The sequence below is a fragment of the Vidua chalybeata genome, chromosome 5 (genome assembly GCF_026979565.1).
Source record: "Vidua chalybeata isolate OUT-0048 chromosome 5, bVidCha1 merged haplotype, whole genome shotgun sequence".
Taxonomy (NCBI): Eukaryota; Metazoa; Chordata; class Aves; order Passeriformes; family Viduidae; genus Vidua; species Vidua chalybeata.
In genome coordinates this window covers 23,307,746-23,327,864 of record NC_071534.1, presented here as the reverse complement: position 1 = coordinate 23,327,864, position 20,119 = coordinate 23,307,746, and the positions used below count along the sequence as shown (strand labels likewise).

The 20,119-nt window shown below is 38.1% G+C and overlaps 2 protein-coding genes across 4 annotated transcripts in view; one reads left to right on the top strand and one right to left on the bottom strand.

Annotated features, from left to right (window-relative positions):
• The window catches only part of WASHC4 (WASH complex subunit 4), a 39,243-nt gene extending 24,535 nt beyond the window's left edge, over positions 1 to 14,708 (top strand). The window contains exons 21-34 of one of the 3 annotated variants that reach the window (XM_053942267.1): positions 676 to 844; positions 979 to 1,133; positions 2,682 to 2,756; positions 3,564 to 3,668; positions 5,017 to 5,151; positions 5,885 to 5,993; positions 6,681 to 6,747; positions 7,478 to 7,564; positions 8,079 to 8,226; positions 8,387 to 8,483; positions 8,957 to 9,153; positions 10,125 to 10,224; positions 11,628 to 11,703; positions 13,082 to 14,708. In XM_053942267.1, the coding sequence (XP_053798242.1) occupies positions 676 to 844; positions 979 to 1,133; positions 2,682 to 2,756; positions 3,564 to 3,668; positions 5,017 to 5,151; positions 5,885 to 5,993; positions 6,681 to 6,747; positions 7,478 to 7,564; positions 8,079 to 8,226; positions 8,387 to 8,483; positions 8,957 to 9,153; positions 10,125 to 10,224; positions 11,628 to 11,695 (1,512 nt within the window). In that variant the 3' untranslated portion in view covers positions 11,696 to 11,703; positions 13,082 to 14,708. Of the gene's footprint in view, positions 1 to 675; positions 845 to 978; positions 1,134 to 2,681; positions 2,757 to 3,563; positions 3,669 to 5,016; positions 5,152 to 5,884; positions 5,994 to 6,680; positions 6,748 to 7,477; positions 7,565 to 8,078; positions 8,227 to 8,386; positions 8,484 to 8,956; positions 9,154 to 10,124; positions 10,225 to 11,627 lie in introns of all 3 variants that reach the window. The other 2 variants (XM_053942266.1, XM_053942265.1) reach the window with 2 other exon arrangements.
• Positions 14,709 to 14,744: 36 nt separating this feature from the next.
• APPL2 (adaptor protein, phosphotyrosine interacting with PH domain and leucine zipper 2) overlaps positions 14,745 to 20,119 on the bottom strand; it is a 33,662-nt gene continuing 28,287 nt past the window's right edge. The window contains exons 15-21 of the mRNA XM_053942268.1: positions 19,839 to 19,991; positions 19,663 to 19,715; positions 18,698 to 18,872; positions 18,017 to 18,053; positions 17,767 to 17,907; positions 17,041 to 17,088; positions 14,745 to 16,259 (exon numbers count right to left, since the gene is read on the bottom strand). Coding sequence (XP_053798243.1) covers positions 16,131 to 16,259; positions 17,041 to 17,088; positions 17,767 to 17,907; positions 18,017 to 18,053; positions 18,698 to 18,872; positions 19,663 to 19,715; positions 19,839 to 19,991 — 736 coding nt within the window. The 3' untranslated portion in view covers positions 14,745 to 16,130. The remainder of the gene's footprint in view (positions 16,260 to 17,040; positions 17,089 to 17,766; positions 17,908 to 18,016; positions 18,054 to 18,697; positions 18,873 to 19,662; positions 19,716 to 19,838; positions 19,992 to 20,119) is intronic.

Below are 20,119 nucleotides of genomic sequence, written 5' to 3'. Positions count from 1 at the left end.
GTGTGCATGCATGGCTTTTAGTAGTGAAGGGTCTGCAAATACAGACGGCCTCTTGACTGAATTATTATCTAGAATTATGAAGGAGGTTTGACAAAGAAAATGCAAATTTGGATTCCCCAAGTCTTAGTTTTTAACCTTTGAAATATGCTTTTTATTTGACTAGTTTATTTGACTAGACAAAACATTACGTATTATTCAGAAAATCAGACCAAATTTCTTATTGCAAGACTCCTCCTCACTGAATTTGTTCTTACTATTTAGAGAGATAGCCCTAAGCTTAGCTCCCCTTGAAATGAGAAGTGAGAATACTTGAGTGTAAGTTGTGTTAAACTAGCATGTGGAAGTTTTAGTCATGTAAAAAATGGCATTAGGTAGGTAAACCTTTACGTTTTCTGAGCTGTGTAGCTTTTTCTTGCTATTTGTAGAACAAGAGCACAGGGAATCAATATCTTTCTGGTTCCTAAGTATTTATTCACTTTGACTTGTGTGGCCCTACCAAAGCAAAACTTTCTTCACTAGTTTAATCAGTCTTACACATATCTGTAGAGAGAAATGTTGATTCTGCTAAGAGAGCACTGTAAATGGACCCTGAACGTGACTTTTTTTTTTTGTGTGTGTTTGTTTGGGATTTTGGTGGGTTTTCCTTTTTTTTTTTTTTTTAACTTTTTTGAATAGCATTTGCTGGACAAATTGTGTAAAGAGATAGAAAAGGACCTGCGCTTATCAGTTCACACTCACCTGAAGCTGGATGACAGAAACCCCTTCAGAGTTGGCATGAAGGACCTGGCTCACTTCTTCTTTCTGAACCCAATACGTTTTTTCAATCGGTTCATTGACATAAAAGGTGAGGAGTTCTACGTTTGCTTGCTTCTGTTACTTTCATCTCTTATACTTTGGCTTTGTATATCTTTTCACTTCTTTCCACACTTTCCTAACTCAATAGGTAGCATTATTTTACTTCATCCTTTGTGTTCACAGCTTATGTAACTCATTATTTGGACAAGACCTTCTACAACTTAACGACCGTAGCCCTTCATGACTGGGCCACCTACAGCGAGATGAGAAACTTGGCAACCCAGCGCTATGGTTTAAGTATGACTGAGGCTCACCTTCCCAGCCAGACTCTGGAGCAGGTACTGTGCCCACAGGGCAGGAATAGAATTTAAACCATTCCACTGTCATAGGCCTGAGTCACTGAAATGACTGAGCAGTCACTGAAATCCAAGAGCGGAGAATTGTTTGGAAAAAACGACCTTTTGATTTCTTGTTGAATTGTGAGGCAGGATCTTTATCTTCCTTTGGAGATCACACTGATACCTGTTAATGTCATGTTGGACTTGAATTGTTCATTTTTTAACGTAATGAAATGAATTGAGTATGCAATGTCAGAGAATGTTTTCTTGAAAATTCGGTGTCAGTGGTTTGGCAAGCAGTAGATCCAGACAACTGTTACAAGTCTGGTATGACCTTTGAGTGGTGGGTCTTTTTCCCTGGTTTATTGCTAGCTTTTCAGCGAATTCTGCTTAGTTATCATCAAGAGAAACTATTTCACAGGCTGGAGACAGAGGACTTTGGGACACCTGTGAATTAGATTCTAGGAGAGTGACTTAGAGCCTCCTAAAAGCTGCTAAACATGGTGACATTAAGAATAAAATTGTAGTGTCATTAAGTTAAGGGTGAAGATATTCACTGTTACAGGGTCTACAGATGGCATAGTTCTGAAGAGTTTCCTTCAAGAGTTTATTAACTTGGATGTTTTTGGCAGTTTGCTTCATTCCCTCATTTGGGTTAACACACTGGTGAAAGCTCTTAGAAATACAGTCCTTTTTTTTCTAATGTTCATGATGGCTGTGTCTTCCTAAGTTGAAAGAGGGCAAAGAAATAAGAACTTGAGCTGGTTTTTTTGGCATAGAAGTGCTGTAGATCAGTTTCTGTTTCCAGCTTTGGTTTTCTCTTGGCCATATTTGATCAGCACATTGTTACAAAGAATTAAACAATTTCACAACAGTAGTTTCATAACATTCATTCTGGTATGAGCTTTACTTCAAAACAAAGACACCCCATATTTCATAACCCCTCAGCCTCAAAAGCATGATAAAATCCCTGGCGCAACTGGAAATAGGGTATGTAAATTAAATAGTCATCTCTAGGTGCAGTGATAATTAAGGGACACGTTAGGGAAAACAGTGTAAACAGTTCTGAAATTTTTATTTTAAATAGCAAACCAGAGTCTTTTATACAGGTTGGGATAACAGTATTGAAAATTAGCTAGTTCCTTATTTCTCTGTAGACATCTGTATGTCTGTAGGAATCTCTAAGGCAAGATTCTATATTTTAGAACCTGAAAATGGATACATTTCAATTTTTAATTTTTTAAATTGTTTAACCGCACCTTGTGGAATAGGCTGGAGAATGCCTTACTTTCAGGGGAAGCTGGGAAAAAACAGGCAGGAGTGCAAATGTTAAAACATGGGCTGAGCTACTTTTTTTGTCCTCTTTTTTCTTCTTACAGACACCGAACAAAAGTTAAGAGGTTCTTCATTTTGCAAAGAAAAACACTGTTTTCTAAAATACCTTCAAATAACTACAGAAACAGTATTTCTGCACCTTAGCAGTTAGGCATGTCAGTAGTTCCTGAGAAGTTTTATCATAGTAATTGTCAATAAATAATATTGTTTCAGGGTCTAGATGTTTTGGAAATCATGAGAAATATTCATGTTTTTGTATCCCGCTACCTCTACAATCTGAATAATCAGGTAAGGTATAAACCACACCTTTCCTAGCATTTGGCTCTAATTTGAAGGGATTGTGAAATGCAGACTGGAGTACATGTAAGAAAATCCCAGGCTGAACATGCATAATGAGAGGCTATAAAAAAATTGGTGCTCTAGAAAAACATCTTGGGGGATGCCGTGGGTTGGTCTTGGAGAATGTTGTGTAGCATATTTTGGAAATGTTTTGCTAGTAGGATCACTACATGTCAATTTTCTAGTGAAGCTAGAAGGCAGCAAGGATAATTGGCTGCTCTATAAGAACATACTAAGTATGTAGTGATTTTTGACCTTGAAAAATGTGTATCTGAAAATGGGTTATTGGAGAGATGAAGCAGTGAATAACATGGAGAATGTGGACAGGGAACAAACCTTTGGGGTTTCTCACAATGTGAGAATGAGGTACCCACTACAAAAATGAGCAGCTTCCTGAAAGAAAAGAAGTACTTTTTTTCATAGCTTATAATTCAGTAGTGGAACTCATTGCTGTGCTATATGTGGGGTCAAAAGTGCAAACAGGTGCCAAAAGAGTTTAGACTACTTAAAGTAGGATATAATCTCATATATGGGAGTCTTTAGTGCGCCATCTGCCTTAGAATTGTGGAATCACAGCTATGTAGAAATTTGGAGAATTTATCAGGTGACGTTCATTGTATCCATGCTATATTTCCTTGGTTCTTTCCCTAATCACCAGTCATCAGCTGCTCTCAGGATATAGGCTATTTAGATCAATAATTTATCACAGAACCAGTTTTGGGTACTTAACTTTATTTTTCCCTCCCTGCCTCCCAGATCTTCATTGAAAGAACAAGTAATAACAAACACTTGAACACCATCAATATCCGACACATTGCTAACTCAATTCGAACTCATGGAACAGGAATCATGAACACAACAGTGAGTATCTTTTGCACTGCTGCTGTTGGGTCATTTGTTTGTGATGGTGCACCAAAACCCCCTCCTTTCATCTCCTAATAGTTTATTTGGTTATGCAGTTTTAATAATGCAGTAATAATGTTCTGTGTGAACTAATAAAACAAGTGAGTTCTTGGATGTGGCACAAATCAATATCACAATGTTTTGAGAGTGTTATCACTTCCAATTACAAAATGTTAAGGAAGAGATCTAAAACCACATCAAAGGAGAGACAGATGTTCTGGTTGGACTGTTCTGGACAGTATGCCCTGATTTTCTCCTTATTAACACTTAGTAGACAGATACATTTGCTGCAGTTAAAGCGAATCTTGAAAAAATGTCATGTTAATTTTTCTAAGTTCTTCTTGTAATTGTTATGCATAAGAAATACCAGCTTTTCAATTTGCAAAATGAAGCTACAGACCTCTCATCACTTGCTGGAAAAATGAATTCTTATTACAAAGCTTTTAATGATGTCTGAGGTGTAGGTGGCCATTTTAACCAGCCATAGGTATTTGCCTCTTTGCAAGGGAAATGCAAAGACATGCACTGTGGCTGCTACAGCAGGAATTAATCAAGTTTGTATCAGTATCAAGTTTGGATACAGTGATAAAGGTGTTTTCAGGTCAGTGCTTTCCAGTCTGCTGCTTAAGTTCTACCTTGTTGCTGTTTCTTTTTTTTTTTTTTTTTTTTTTTCCTATTCTTCTGGCTCTATTAGGGAAAAAAAAAGGAACTTGCTGAAATATTGAACCCACTCTCAAGTTGTTATTTTAAACGTGGAAATTACTGAAAATAAAGTTTTAATGATTTCTTTCACTTTTTTTTCTGAGAGTGGGAGAGAGGGGATTGTCTCAAAAATGCTGCTACTCCCATTATTTTTTGGTGATGTAGATTTACTCACTTCTGATTGTGAGTTAAGTTGTTTTTGCAGACATGAGAAGTATTGAGATGAGAAAGTATTTTAGAAAACTTTTTGAGGAAGTGAAAAAGTTGTGTCAGGAGGTTATGCAGATTCTACACACTGAGGAAATGGATCATTTCTGCATGTTTCTGCCTGTTTGTATTGTTTCAAAAGGACAGTTACAGGATATTCCAGATAAACTAATGGCTGTGTAGGGCAGGTGATCAACTGAAATACTGACCTTGTCCCTTGGTCCTTTCCTGGAAGAGAGTAGGCATTCCAGGAGAATGTTTTTTCATTTTTCCTTGTTCTTTTAAAACAGTGAAATAAAAGTAAGTTGAGAACTTGCATTAGAAGTTACTCAGGCATGTCTTTGTTACTTTGCTAACTTTCTTGATTTGACTGGTTTTTTTTCTTTTTGTCTTCTAGGTAAATTTCACTTACCAATTCTTGAGGAAAAAGTTTTACATTTTTAGCCAGTTCATGTATGATGAACATATCAAATCCAGACTTATCAAAGACATCAGATTCTTCAGGGAAGTAAAGGATCAAAATGATCACAAGGTACAGTAGTTTTTGAAGGCTGAAGAGTAATTTTTTAAAAAAAGTGCTACTTTCATGTGACTGAAGGTGCACCAAACCATAACACTGCTATTATTTAAATGTGTATCCCCAGACAAAGGGACTGCTTTTCTCTTGGCAAAATGCAGTGTTTCCAATGTCTGTATTCAGGAGAGCTTTGTTTCATTCTGTTTGTTCTGTAAATATGGAGTTGGCTAAATGATTCTCTCAGTGACTTAAGGATGATTTGATGGAGTTGTAGTCTGTTCTAAGAGGTTCTAAACTTCCACTCAACTCATGCATAACAGTTTTCAGTTTTGAATTATAAGCTTACTTGAATAGAATCCAAAATGCTGTGATCATGTAGCACTCATTCCAATATGTCAGGATTTGGGAATGAGGGTCTGGTTTTCCATCCTAGAAAATTGTCTTAAAAATGGGAGAGACAATGTATTTAGTAAAATAGACTTCTAGCTTCTTTGCATGTCAAGTGCTTATTTGTTTTAGGAATACTTTATTTTTCACAGTAAAACTATTTCACTTCTCAACTTGTAGAAGTGACTTGGTAAAATTACTCTTGTGAACTAATACAGACGAACAGATGTATAATTTATAAAAAAACAAAGCTGTAAATGTCATGTAAAACTACATTACAAATATAATTTTATTGATGTGATGAAAAGTTTTTTTTCTAAGGGTAGGTAATTATTACAGATAATTTAAACTTTTTTTCTAGTATCCATTTGAAAGAGCAGATAAATTCAACCGTGGCATCAGAAAACTTGGAATAACCCCAGATGGCCAGAGCTATCTTGACCAGTTCAGACAACTCATAAGTCAAATTGGTATGAAACACTATCTAACCTGTTATAAATGTTAATAAATGGAAGAGATCTTTGTCACCTACTGACTGACATTTTACCTGAGGCTAAAGCTAGATTTAATTCCAGTCAGATTGAAAGTAGTTCACTTGTAGCCCATGCTAAGTACATGCTCTCATCTAATTACACAGAAATGGCCTTTGTATGTCTTTATCTAAGATACAGTTATAGCTTACATAGATTTCTGTTCCCTTTTCAGTTCTTTGTTATGGAACTGACTTTTACCCATGTTGAGTGTATTTCCTATTAAAAACCTAGTAGTGTTAAGTTAATGTATTTCAAAAGTGGGCCATATATCCAGCTGAAGTATCCTTGAGTGATGCACGATGTGACAATGATAGTTTCAGCCACTGATGCTGTAAATGTGCAGAACTGATCTGTACTTACAAGTGATACAAACTCTTTCCACTGGGCACATTAAACAAAGTGAACAAAACGTTGCTTGATGATGCATTTTTGTTTTATTTCTCTACATAGACTTTTGATAACAGGGTTCAATTTAACTTCTCTAACTTAGCTTTCAGAGCCAAGTTCTGTGCCAGAACTACATGGCAACTTTAATTTACATTTCAGAGCCTATAGGAGCTATGAAGGGTGTGTGTGTATTTCAGTAATTATAAATTGCTTCCTTGTTTTTTCTTGTTTCTAAAGGCAATGCTATGGGTTATGTACGAATGATAAGATCTGGTGGACTTCACTGCTGCAGTAGTGCCATTAGGTATTTCTACAAATATTTCATTTTTCTCTTAGCTCCTTCTCTTCTTCTTGCTCTCTATTCTTTCTGATATTCCCCATAAATTTTGAAAACTCCATTTATATGCTTTCATTTAAGTGGAATTATTGAAGACAGTGCTGGGATTCAGCACTGTACATTCATGGACATATATCACTAAAAATAAAACAATTTATATGGAAAAACATGGCAAAAGAGTTAATAGAATGTATACATTAGTAAGACAGAAGTTCATAAGCCAGCAATTTGTGATGTTAAATAATTTCAAGGATGCATTAAGGAAAAAATAATACAAACCTTAAGGAACTTTGAAAACACATTCCTTTCATGCCTTTTTCTGTATAGATTTTGTCTATTTATGAAAGATAGATTTTTTTTCTATTTATTGTCTATTTATTCAGTTTATGAAAGATCATTACAATATAGTAACTTTTACATAATAAAAAATGGTTTTCTTGCAAATAATAGTAAACTTAGAGTTACCAAGAATATCAAGTGCTAGAGAGAGGAGATGATAGCCCAGTAAAAACAGAAGTAGAAATAATGATGTGTATGTGTTTAATAATGCCTGGATGAGAATGTATGACAGATATGACATAACTTGAACTAAGTAGTTCAAGCCGAGAAGATTAAACTAAGTAAATTATAAATTAGAGTAGATACTTCAATGAATACAGACAGTTGAGCATAATCCTAACAAACAGTAAGTTTTCAGGTTTGTTCCTGATCTGGAAGATATTGTTAACTTTGAAGATCTGGTGAAAGAAGAAGGACTCTCAGAAGAAACACAAAAAGCAGCAAGGTACACTAACATCATGTTTTTAAGGTCTGGGGCAGGGGTAGGATGAGAAAATTGTCATTTTATGTTTATAAATGCAGCTATTAGTTATTTGTGTGTGTGTACATATTAAAAGTTCTGCTGCCTTTTTGCAAAAATATTTGTTTCAAAGCAAAGCAAATAGAAACAGTTGTTTTGAAAATGTGAAGTAGCATTGATAGTAACAGACCTAGAACCTGATTTCTTGAAAAAAATCTATGTTTCAAAGGTAAGAAGCTTTCCTCACTGTGTGCCTGAGCTCTACTTTTGAAGTTTTCAGGGTCTTAGATAAAAAAGATGGAAGTGTCTATTCATAGGCCTTTTTTTGAGGCAATGAAATCAAAAACCACTATTCAAATGGGCTGTAGAGGGAGGGTACTCTCCCAAATCGTGAATTGTGGATGTAGGAAAAGGGCAAAGAGAGGGTTGTCATCCCAAGAGGTGGGTAAGCAAAGGGATTTCCAGCAGAAGCAGGTAACTCATTGCTCATCCCTTGCAGGCAGCTGGACTCTGTGCTCAGTGACCTGACCCGGAACTTTGCAGAGGGAACAGAGTACTTCAAAATGCTGGTGGACGTGTTTGCCCCCGAGTTCCGCAGCCCGAAGAACATGCACTTGCGCAACTTCTACATCATCGTTCCCCCCCTGGTGAGTGCCTGCATTGCACCGGGGCTTGCTTCAGAAAGGTCTTGTCATGTCAGGGCTGTGTTGAAATGTTCTGTATTAGACTCTAGTATGCATGTGTGACAATGCCTTGCGACATTTGTGAGTCTCCTTGTGATTCCAAGACAGCCTTTCATTCTTTCAGACCCTCAATTTTGTGGAGCATTCAATCAGTTGCAAGGAGAAACTGAATAAGAAGAACAAAAGTGGAGCAGCTTTCACTGATGATGGGTTTGCCATGGGTAAGTTTCAGCACCCTCACTAGCCTTTGGGTAAGCCAACATAATGGACATTTGCAAGAAAAGTTTTGTTTATACTTTGTTCCCATAATTAAAAATTCCAGAATTTATGTGGATTTATCTTTGCTTCAGCACAATGGATTTGAGGGTTATGGTTGTGTTCAGAATTTCCTAAACATGGAATAGGTGTGTCTATGAGCGGACAGTTTTAACATATATTGAAGCTTCCAAATTTCTTTCTAAGCTTGTGGTTCTCATCCAGATGAGAAGGAATGCAAGTATTTGGAGAAGTGATGTTTTTAAAAACTTTAAGCTTGTTCTTTATTGTAATTTTTCCTGATTGTTATTAACTTACAATTAATCTATTTAAATTATATTTGCATGGAATTATCCACTTAGGCTCATTCATTAAAGACAGTCACAAAATGTTTTGCAAATTGCATGTTGACTTTAGTACATGGTTTGTTAATGACTAGGTGTGGCTTACATTCTGAAGCTTTTGGATCAGTACCAGGAGTTTGATTCTCTGCACTGGTTCCAGTCTGTTAGAGAGAAGTATGTGAAGGAAATAAGAGCAGTAGCTAAGCAGCAGAATGTGCAATCCACTAATCAAGATGAAAAACTACTACAGACTATGAACCTCACCCACAAGCGACTGGAAGTTTGTTTACAGGTACAGCACGGGCCTGGTTATTTCTGTTCTGTATTGGCTTCTGCACTTACTCATCACAAATCATGTAACTGTTCTGATGGAGCTCATTGAGAGCCAAATCCAGAGCACTGTCTACAGCAACAGTGCAAAAAGAGCATAAAGACTTGAGGTGTATGACCTGAAGGGAATGTCATTGGTTTTTGTGATATTTGAAGACCTGTTTCATTGGAATTCTTTGTCCCATGGAGTTTGTTATAAGAAGTTTAACCAAAATATATTCTCTCGTATTTAAGCATTTATGGTTTAGTTGCATTAGATTTCAAAGACTGCACATAACACTGTGAACCCTCAGAGTTGCCTGTGTGTTAATTATGAGCTGCTAAATTGAATGATGCATTAATTATCAAATAGAGGAAAAGTGCATTTGAATTTTGGAGCACAGCAGCTCAGGTTTCATCTGTGGTGTGGTGCTTTCTCTCTCTTGATTGGAGAAGCCTATGAGACAAATCTGTCAATGGCTATTTTTACAGCCCATTATTACATTCTGTAATGTCTTGTTGGAATAGATAAGGCCCTGTATGCCCTCATGGTTCCCAGGAGTGTGCACTGTTTGGTCCTCTGTTAAAAACCACATCACTGAACCTTGTTCAGACTGATCAGCCTTGTGGTTGTTTAAACTATTGGCTTGGATGATTTTCCATGGGCAAGTTGCTCTAAGTTCTTACTGCAGCTACAAACCTCATTTTCAGCCTCAGTAGATCAGTGGCAGATTTATTGCAGTGATGCTGCTTTGCTTAAGTTGCCCTTTAATGTAATTTGACATTTGCTTTGTAAAAAGCATGTGAATAAGGTATGAAAGGAGGAAGATTTCAAGAGCATTTAAGTGATTTAGATACCAAAATCTAGGAGCCTGAGATGCTCATGAAAAATCCGATTGATATTTGTCTACAAATTCGTGATACACTGATGCTCCTCTTTATCTTTTCCCTTAGGAATTTGAACTCCTTTATTTCTCACTAAGTAGTGCAAGAATTTTTTTCAGAGCAGATAAAACTGCAGCAGAAGAAAGCCAGGAAAAGAAAGAAAAAGAAGGTGAGTGAATCCTATATGTAGAACATTTTGGCTAATGAAATTGTGTGCCTTAAGAGAGGTTTTTTTTCATGGCTGCTTTCTTGCTCATTGAGGTTGATTGAGTATTCCAAAGAGAGGTTTATGTGGTCATGGGTGATTTAGACTCAGCAAGAAGAGCTCAAGAAGTCCTTCTTTGGAATAAGTGAATTTCAAGCTGGGCTTCTGGGGTATGGGAAAAAAAGCAACACCACAGAAGACCCAACTGATGAAAAAAACCTGGGACAGGGAGAATTGCATACTTGCAGTAATATGAAATTCAGTAACTCAGCATCATAGTTACCTCTTCAATTACCAGTGTTGACAATGACAGCCTTAGGTGCTGTTAAATAAAGTGGTTTTCACCTGTTGTACCAGCTGGCTTTCAACTTACATAGCAGATGATGCAGTTACTATGGATATTCAGATGTTTGATGCTTGGTCTCCCATTGAATTCTGTATTCAAAGGGTAAGATTTTAATTTGTGGTGTGGTCTCTTGAGTAGGTAACATTGGTGTTTTGCATTTCTATTCCTGGTTGTATATTCTCCCTCATGAATTCTGAAAGATTCTCTTGGAAAATTCTTTCCAAAGAAATGAGAATGCTCCTAAGGATCAAGAAATGCAGTTTGGTCACAAGTTACTTAGCAACTCAGGGAACAGTAGTATATTAAAAACTGAATTGGTACATAATTCTCCACTGTAGTTCTGACAAAGGCAGAAGTGATCTGTGATATTATAGTCACTGGAGAAAAAGATTTGTTTTATTCTGCACTAGAAAAACAGTTTGTAAAGAAAAATTCTTTTAGCATGAATTTATATTTGATCATATTCAGTGAAGTTGCTCAGATAAATATTCAGTGCAAGAAAAAAAAAAAAAAAAGAAGTCCAAAGAACTCCAAACATAGTGGGAAGAATAGACGTGCTGCTCTGGAGTTTGTAGGAGACCATTCTGGAGAACATCAGCTAATTATATTTTAGATTAAATATTCTCTGTTGTGGTACCTGTTCAGTTCCCCAGGCAATGTGTTTTGCAGGGAGAAAAGCTGGAAGTGCATACCACGGTGGAAAGTTTTGAACATGGTAATAATATCTATGCCCTCTACCATGATATTTGGACTTGGACTCTGAAAAATGTGTGAGCATTGTATATGTAATTTTTAGACAAGTACTGCTGATTGAAGAATCTTTCACCCCAAATATGAATTTCTTCGTAGGGCCAGGACTTTTTGTGCTGCAGGGTCAGGTTGCATATGCTGACCATGAAATACTGCATGAGGTGTTGCTGTGACATCAGCATCATATAAATATATATATGCTAGGATTTGAGGGGTTTTGTTTTGAATAGAGTGTTAAACATGATCCATGCCTCTTTTTTTATCTTTGTAGAAGAATCTGGTAAAGCAAGCAATGGAGATCTTTCCAACTCTACGCCTGCAGAGCCTGTTGTGAAATGACGTGGCTGGTATGGGTGATGATTACTTACTCAAATAACTCATGTCCTTGTCTTTATCAGTAACACTCTGTAGGTGTTAAAGCTCTAGATTTGATTACTTGCTCTGTTAAATCCAAGAGAAAATGCACAGTAGTATACTAGCATCCACTGAGGCTAGGTCTGTGTTTGTCTGTATTTCCTGTAGAAACTCCTATTTTTCAGGAGTTTGCATTATTTACAGCACTTTCTTTAGATTGAAAAAAATTTAATAAAATGTTGACCTTGGAGGTAGTTATTTTGAAGTACAGATGTGCAGATAAAAAAAAATCCTTATTAATTTCTAGATGCATTCTCGCATCTCTATCATAGCATTTAAAAAAACCCAAACTCATAGGCTGTTGGTCCAAGATTTGAACTGGCATGTCTTCAGCCAGAAAAAAAACCTGATTCCGGATATTTGCTGTATCTGCTGTCCAAAAAATAAATGAGAGATGTCATTGTGCAGTCCTGTTGCATTTAAGGCAGTCACAGATTACACTGTGGGTGTAACAGTGTATCTTGTGAATGTATGTTAAATGTATTACACAAAATGGAAGTGCTTATTACTGTTTTATTCCAAACCCCCTTGTTATTACTGTAGACAGTATTTGTACTGTGGGAAACTTAGGATCCCACCAAACATTTATTTCCCCGTTTTTGTCCCCTTATCAAAGAATGGGAAAACAAGAAAAGCGTAACGTAACAAATTACTTCTCATTTCATACTGAAGGTCTGATTTGCATCCACAGAAGTAAGGAAATCCAGAGCCAAGACAGAACCACAATCAGCTCTTCCTTTTATGACCAGACACTGTGATGGGTGTCTGTAACTATTAAGTGATCTTACAGTTCATGAACATGCTGTGCCTAATTGCAAGTTTCAGCCTCAATTCTGTATTTCCTAGCCTTTGTAGGTCTGTTGTACCATGTGTTGTTCATACAGTCTTACACGCCTGATTAACAATAATTGCACTGCAGGCTCAGAAGCTGCTGAACACTGTGAGAACTCTATTTAACATCTGTCCATGCCTGCAAGTAGAGGTTCTAGATTGTGCAAGAATTACTCAGATTCCTAACTTAAGTAGCTAGACTTAACTTAAAAGAAAACACCACCTTTATTAAAATATACAGGTGTTTTAATCTCCCAGAACATTAACACCCTTCTAGTTCTTACCAACCAGAATAAACTACTCCAGTCAGTCCAGCTGAGAGAACTGCCCTTGGTGGGGTTTTTTTTGGTACTTTTAAACTGTATTTTTAGACCAAACTTTCTTTAATATTTGTTTTAATGGTTCAAATTGTTCCACCCACTCTTGGGTCATTGATTCAAACAATTCCTGATATACTTCTGATTCGCCCTTTCCTGCCAGTCACTTCAACATTCAGACAGCAAGGATGAATGTTTTGTCGCAACTGGAAAGACCAGACTGATACGAACGTTCCATTTGTTGGTTCTGACAACACAAGCTTCATGGACTGTTAAAATCAGCTGGGCTCATTATAGTTTTTATTTTTAGTTCATTATAACTGCCCTAAAGAATGCTGCATTACTTGATTTATATTTTTGCTTTTTTACTTTGATACTGTTTTTTTTTTTAATTTGTGTACACTTTTTTGACCAAACTGTGCCCGCACTGAACGCTCAGTAGTGTTGCTGAAATCAGCATTCTTCCCATCCTGCTGCAGTTGCTGTGGACAGCCTTCCACATTCCCATCTCTGCTGAAGTCACCTAAGTTCGTGGAGTGGAATGGCCAAGTGCTGCATTTCCTTTTTCCACCGCAATGGCAGAATCACCCATAGATGGTGTTCCTTTCCCCAGGATGGCCTTGTTAGGGAGCTGTGTGCAGTCAAGACACAGCCCACACTCTAGTCTGCATTTGTATTTTCCCTTCTCCATTTTTTTTTTCCTTTTTGAAAGACATTATCTTGCTAAGGTAAGACTTTGCAGTTGAACATAATGTGAACTGAGCGCTGCCTTCATGTATGGTGGTTAACAAATTCACGTGGTTCTGGTGATGGAAATTCTAGAGGAAAGACATAGCCTATTTTTATAGATGCCTGTTTAATCTGGGAGAACTGAATGTATACTCTATGTGGCAAAATATATACATACACAAATATGTACAGTGATAATAGAGCTATTCTTGCTAATACAGGACTGTAGTTTGTATTTCCTTCTTTCTCTTTGTCATGTAGCAGCATAGACATGCAGAAAGCTTTTTCTCATCTGAAATCCAAGGTGGGTCCTGGGTTTGGATGTCATGTGACTGAGTTGCATTAAATCCTTTTTTCTCCCCACAAGGATATGAAAGGGGGCAAAATTCATGCTGTGGTGCTACTACTCTTTCTGTTGCTTTTGGCCTCCTGTTGCAATTACAGGGACTACATGGACCCTAACTGGTTGTCTGGAGATGAGACAATGGAGCTAAAACAAAAAATCCCCTCAACTAAATGAAATGTGCTCATTCAAAAATTCCCAGGGGTGATTAGAAGTGAGGATGACGAGCTTTCTGCAGGGACATAAAACACATCTAGGGTTTTTTTCCTTCAGGACAGGGCTGGAACAGGCTGAAGGCCAGGCTCTCACCCCCAGCAGGCAGCTGTCACCACTGCCCTCAGGTGTTCAGCCTTGTGCTAAGGCTGCTGGAAGTGCAGCAGCTGCTCTCTGAGGGGTTGTGGACACCCAGCTCCCTGTCAGCCCTGCCACCAGGGGTTTGCATGGCCCCAGCAGCACCCAGCTGCTGCAAACTTCTGGTCCTGAAGGGCACATTCTGCAGGTCCTAGTGCAGCCTGGAACCAGAAAAAAAATTGAGTTGCATCAGATGTCCATCAACAGCTGTTTTCAGCTTCTCAGGTACAAAGGACCAAATGAAATACTTAATGTTTCCTAACTCATTGTACAAAAGGGTATTTTGTTACTCCAGTCTCTTTGGTTTGTGAGTAGAGAACATTATGTACATAAAACTGTGTTAATAAATGCAATTTTGAGAACCTCATTCCCAGTGTTTTCAGTAACACCAGTTCAGTGCGTGTTAATTTTTTTAATAAGACAGCTTCGGCTTTTATTTACTAGGAAGTTCTTGTGTCAGTTACTAACAGTTTTCTTCCACAGCACTTTTAAACACTCAATAACCAGTTAAGTTAGATTTATTCCACATCAAACACTTCCAATCTGGGATCTTTCAGATACTGTTGCACAGATTCTGCTTATGGAAAATCTAGTTTCTTGGTGACTGAGAAGAGTTAATTTAAGTTTGAGGAATTTCAGCCATTTTTTCTAGGTACCTAATCTTGATTAATATAAACTGTACTACAGATTACACCCCTCCCCCCACTAACAGCTCTTTATTTTGTCTATTTTGTTTGTTCTTGCAAAGTAATGTTGCTGATGTTTTCAGGATGGAAAAATATGTAAACTTATTAGCCAAATCTCTCTAGTGTCTAATCTCAGGAATGTACTATGAGACTTGTCAATACATTGTAGACTTGTAATCTAACATTTTATTGCTCAGTTTCTTAAAACCAAAGGTTGCTGGTAGACTCAGCTGTTGCATGTCACCACAATGTTAAAAATACAAAGAATTATTACTATAAAAGTACTTATTACCATTTCTGGCAAGAAACCTAACCATAGAAAAACTGCACACGGCTAACATGCCACATTCGTTGTCTACTTCTGAGGTTTGCATGTCAGTGGTATGTAGAATAATAAATCGAGGAGGTACAATTTGTCCATTATTTAATTACAGAATGTGAGAGTGTGGTCCCTTGGAAGGTAAGAGTAGGCACTTAGATTTGTTTTGTAAGCTTAGTCTAGATGCAATATAAAAATAGATTATATTAATAGGAAAAATTTAGTGTTTAACAAATTGTTTGGTAAATAGGCTAACACAAAAGGTAAATCTTATTACACATAAACTAGACTAAAAATAACTTCATCTGAAATAAAGTAGATAGTGCATTTTTAACCTTCATTCAGATGCACATAATCATGCAAACTATGAAAATTGACTATGGTAGGAAATTTGAGGCCTGATATTTGTCAGAGGAGCTGGCAGCTCACACGAATTTCAGTGGAATGAGAGGCTGCTGGCCCTGTAAATGTAAGAAATGCCATTAACCCTCGGTGGCTGACAGCTGTGCTCTCCTGCCCACCAGCAGCACTGGCCTCCAGCTCAGGATTGTCAGCTTCCCAGCCACAGCTCCACCCTACACACTGACAAGTGCTAAATGCCTCGAGTCCTGCTGTGCTTCCACTGTAAATCCAGAGCAGCTCTGCTGTAGAGACACCACTGCTCTCCAGCAGGAAAGTGCAGCTGGCCTCAGGTGTGTGCAGGTGACTGAAAATCAGAGATTCTTGCAAAAAGACTCCCTGCTTTTCTACTCCCACACAGGCTGCAGGAAGTGACAGGAGCTGCTTATGCTTCTGATTCTGCCCCTCCTTCATGCATGGTTCCATCCTCTTCTGACACATCATTCAGAAGCATGAACTTCCCATCATTTGTTAATGGCACAGACTTCATTAGCTGAGCTAATGCTTCTGGATCCTGAAGAAAAAGAAGAAAGGTCAGCAAGCCTTTGAGGAACACACATTTCCCAGTGCTTCTTGCAACTTTTTTTTTTAACAAGGTTTAGAATAAATATTTGAAACATAAATAATACCTTTTTGAGTAAGTAAAGACAACCCTTGAGTATTTAAGAAGAAAAAGAAGTAATTAATTTTGAGTCTCTATTTTGCTGTTCTTTAGTTACTGAAAAGCAAGGAGAAAAGTAACTGTCTCAAGAATTTATTATACATATGCTTAGTGGTTGTGACTAAAAGCTCATTTCCCAACTGGTTCTGAAACCTTAGCAGCAAAATTATACAGCAACTAATACTGTCACATCTATATAGTTAAAATATACCTACAAGGGACAGGGTAACTCTGCCATTCATTTTAAGTGGAAAAACACTGATTTTCATCCCTAGGTGAGGAAAGAATGTAAATTTCTAAAAGTGAAACAGCAGTGTATGTGATTTACACATCATCCCAAAGGGTTGGTTTGGTTTTTTTCAAAACTTTGCCCCCAGCTTTCTCTCTGATACGAACATTTGGATTAGTGTAATTTTGAATTTGGATTTAGGTGGCACATTTTTTCTCAAATCACATTACTGTGAAATCAAACAGTTTATTTTTGCTGCATTAAATAATGTCTGCAAAACTTTGTCCTTAGGAGGAGTAGCAGGTTTTTGTTTTTTTTTTTAAGCACACCAGAGGTACCTGGACAATGCAACCTAAAAGCAGACAATGATGTATCATACAGATATGGGGAATGAAACACACTTACCTTCTGTGCCTCAATAATTTCTTTTCCCAAGCTAATGGCATAGCAAATCTACAAAAAAGAAGTACATGTAAAGTTCCATTCAGTTCTGGTTTGGCTTTTTGTTCCTTGCTTATGAGTAAACCACACAACTGTCAGTGCAGACTTAGTCTTAAAACCAGGCCTAAAAGCAGAGGTGGAATACCAGTCTGCTATGCTAACTACTAATAAAGAAAACTACCTCAGGTTCAGCTTCAAAGCTCACAGGGGCTGGTAAATCTTTGTACTCAGCTTGGTCAGTTTTAGTTACCAGACTTTATTTCCACACCTGGGGCAGTGTGTGTAAGTGTTTGTAGGGACAAAAGTTCTCCATCCCACTCTATTTCTGTTACAGCAGGCAGCAAACAGCCAGTGGTGTTAGCATGTATGGCTGCCTTGTCTGTGAAAGCTGTACATGTCTCAACATAACTGACATTCCTTTTGTTAGTGCTGCTGCTGGACAGCACTTTCCCATCTCTCTTAATGCTGGGATTAGCAATCCCATCCTTTCCTCCTTACACATACTGCTGCATTGTCTGTTAATTTGGTCCTTTTTAGACATAAGCCAGTAAAGGCTTGCATGTTAACACAGGTTTTCTTGGCCAGAAATTGAGCTGCTCTTGCTTCTATAGCACTGTTTCCCAGATGTGTAAGCCAAGAAGCCACAGACCTGTTTTCTAAATAAAGAATTTTATTAAATGTTACACAAACCTTTTCCCCTTCTGTGTTGCTCTCAAAAACATATGCGCTCATGGATTCTTCTCCCAGAGTCTCACTGAGGTGGATCACAAAACCAATCAATCTCCTGTTCTCCTGATGGGCAGCAAACTGTGTCACAGTGGCAAGTTCAAACTGGAAAAGTAAAATAAATAATGGATTTGTTTTAACCAGCTCAAGTTAGCAGGTTAGCTCAGGTTCATGGGACTGAGTAGTCACTGCTGTGATAGAAAAAGTTACTTACGCTTGCTCGTGTAACTTGGGTTTGAGGATCTATTAACCTGCAATTACATGTAGGGGAAAAAAAAAAAAGAAAATAATTTTAGAGTGATTCCTGGTAATTTCAAGGGCCTTTATAATAGAAAGCCAGTAACTCCAGCAGTTTTACAGATGAGGAAACCTATACACGGAATCAGGTGCTTTAGCTGTGATTAGTAAGGTTCAAATCTAGGCCTTGACTCTCAGCTGCCTGACAGGTACATGTCAGAGCACCTTTCTGAGTCACTTGGAAAGGATCCTGAGTGCCTGGACTAACACAAAATGCAGAGGGACATAAACACACCCCAGCTACAGGGAATGTCTGACATCAGCATAGTCTATAGTGACACTACTGTCAAAGGACATTGTTAGTAAAGAGAATCTTCCAATCCATTGTTTTGCATCATTTTTTTGGTATCTTTGCAGGGTCTTATAGCCTCACTACACCCCTTCGGTTTTGATAGGGCATTCTTACTACTTGGTCTGGAGGATCATTTCTAGGTATCAAAGAATAAGAAAAGAGACATTTCTTTCTAGGTAAAGTGACTCTTGGGATCTTGTTTCCTCAAAGGTTGTGTGCCTTAGGAAAACAAATCCAACAATACATAATAAATCACAAATTGTATGAAGAGAACAGAATATTGACAAGTTAAGGCTTCTACAGTACCTCAGGTTCTTGCTGGTGACCATGAGGTGGGATTCAGTCATGCGGAAGATGTTGTGAATGGCCCGAGCAGCCAGCACTTGTCTCATGGCTTCATAAATCACCTCGCACGTCTCATCGGACTGAACCGCCATGGACCCTAAAAACCGAACCACGAACATCTGCTGCAGCAGGGAGTCTGCAAGAGAAAAGCCATGACTTCCTTCACTGTGCTGCTTCAACTTTCCAGTAGCTCAAGGTCTCAATGGAATTACTTTATTCACTTTGGATATTCAACAGTAAGCCTGTGGTTGGTGACCGTCATGAGTGGTGGCTTTTTGCCATGAGTCACACAGTGTCCTGACCCAGTTTCAAACTGTGTGAACAGGCAGCAGTGTGGAGGTGGGGAAGGAAGTTACTGCAGTTGCCTGGAAGCTTTAAAAGTGTGACTGGTCCTTTATGCTTCAATTGATTAGCTCGTAAAATTCTCTGGCCTATTTTGCTATTGGGTGCACATAAACTGTGATGAATTTAGGACCATGCACAAGCCTTGGCTTCCATTACGCCTGTACATTCTTCCCTTTCTTCTATGTCCTTCTGACCTTCCATGCAGCTGGGCCCAGTGAGGTTTTCACCAAATCCTTCCTTGCTCCTTGACTGTCACTAGAAGATTTAATGACAACTAAGCAGCCATTATGCAGCAAAGCCATTGATCAGGCTCCATTTATGGCCAGTGATGAGCAAGGAAAAGCAAGGTGAATGTTCAGAGCAGGAAGTACTGCTTTGGTTCAGACAGCAGTTTTCTGACAGGGCTGTGGGTTCCAGGCACAGGGAAAGAGAACAGCCAGGGCTAAGCCCTACATATGCTAGTACAGGAAGGTCACTTTACTATGGATCTGTTACTTCTGCTCCATGGTGTCAGGAGCTTTTCTTAAGGGACACTGGGTAGCTAAAATGACTGATTTTATCTGGATGAAAGAAGCACTGACCTTCCTCCTCATCTTTGCTGGTGTCTTCAGATTCCCCAAATGGGTTTGCACGCCTGAGAAATAAGAATTAAAACTTGAATTACAGATTCTGGTCATCACCACTAACAGATGCTGCAATACTTCATCTTGCCTGAAATCACACTGTTACAGTGATGGATCACTGACTCTGGCCATACCTGCCACCTCTGTTCTGGTCCAGAAATTCCATGGCAGGCAGTACGATATCAAATTGAATTGGTGTTCCAGGAGCAATGAGTTGTGTGGAGTCTTGAATGCCAGCTGATCCACTGGGAATTATTTTGTCATTTTCCATATTCTTTACAGTCTGGCTGAAGTGCAAATGTAAAAAAAAATTATGTTTCTATCCATCAGTGACACCCTACCTTTGTTCTGGAAGGGAGACAAGATTATTCAAAAATCCAAAGCAGGATTGAACCACTGTGCAGACACATAAGGT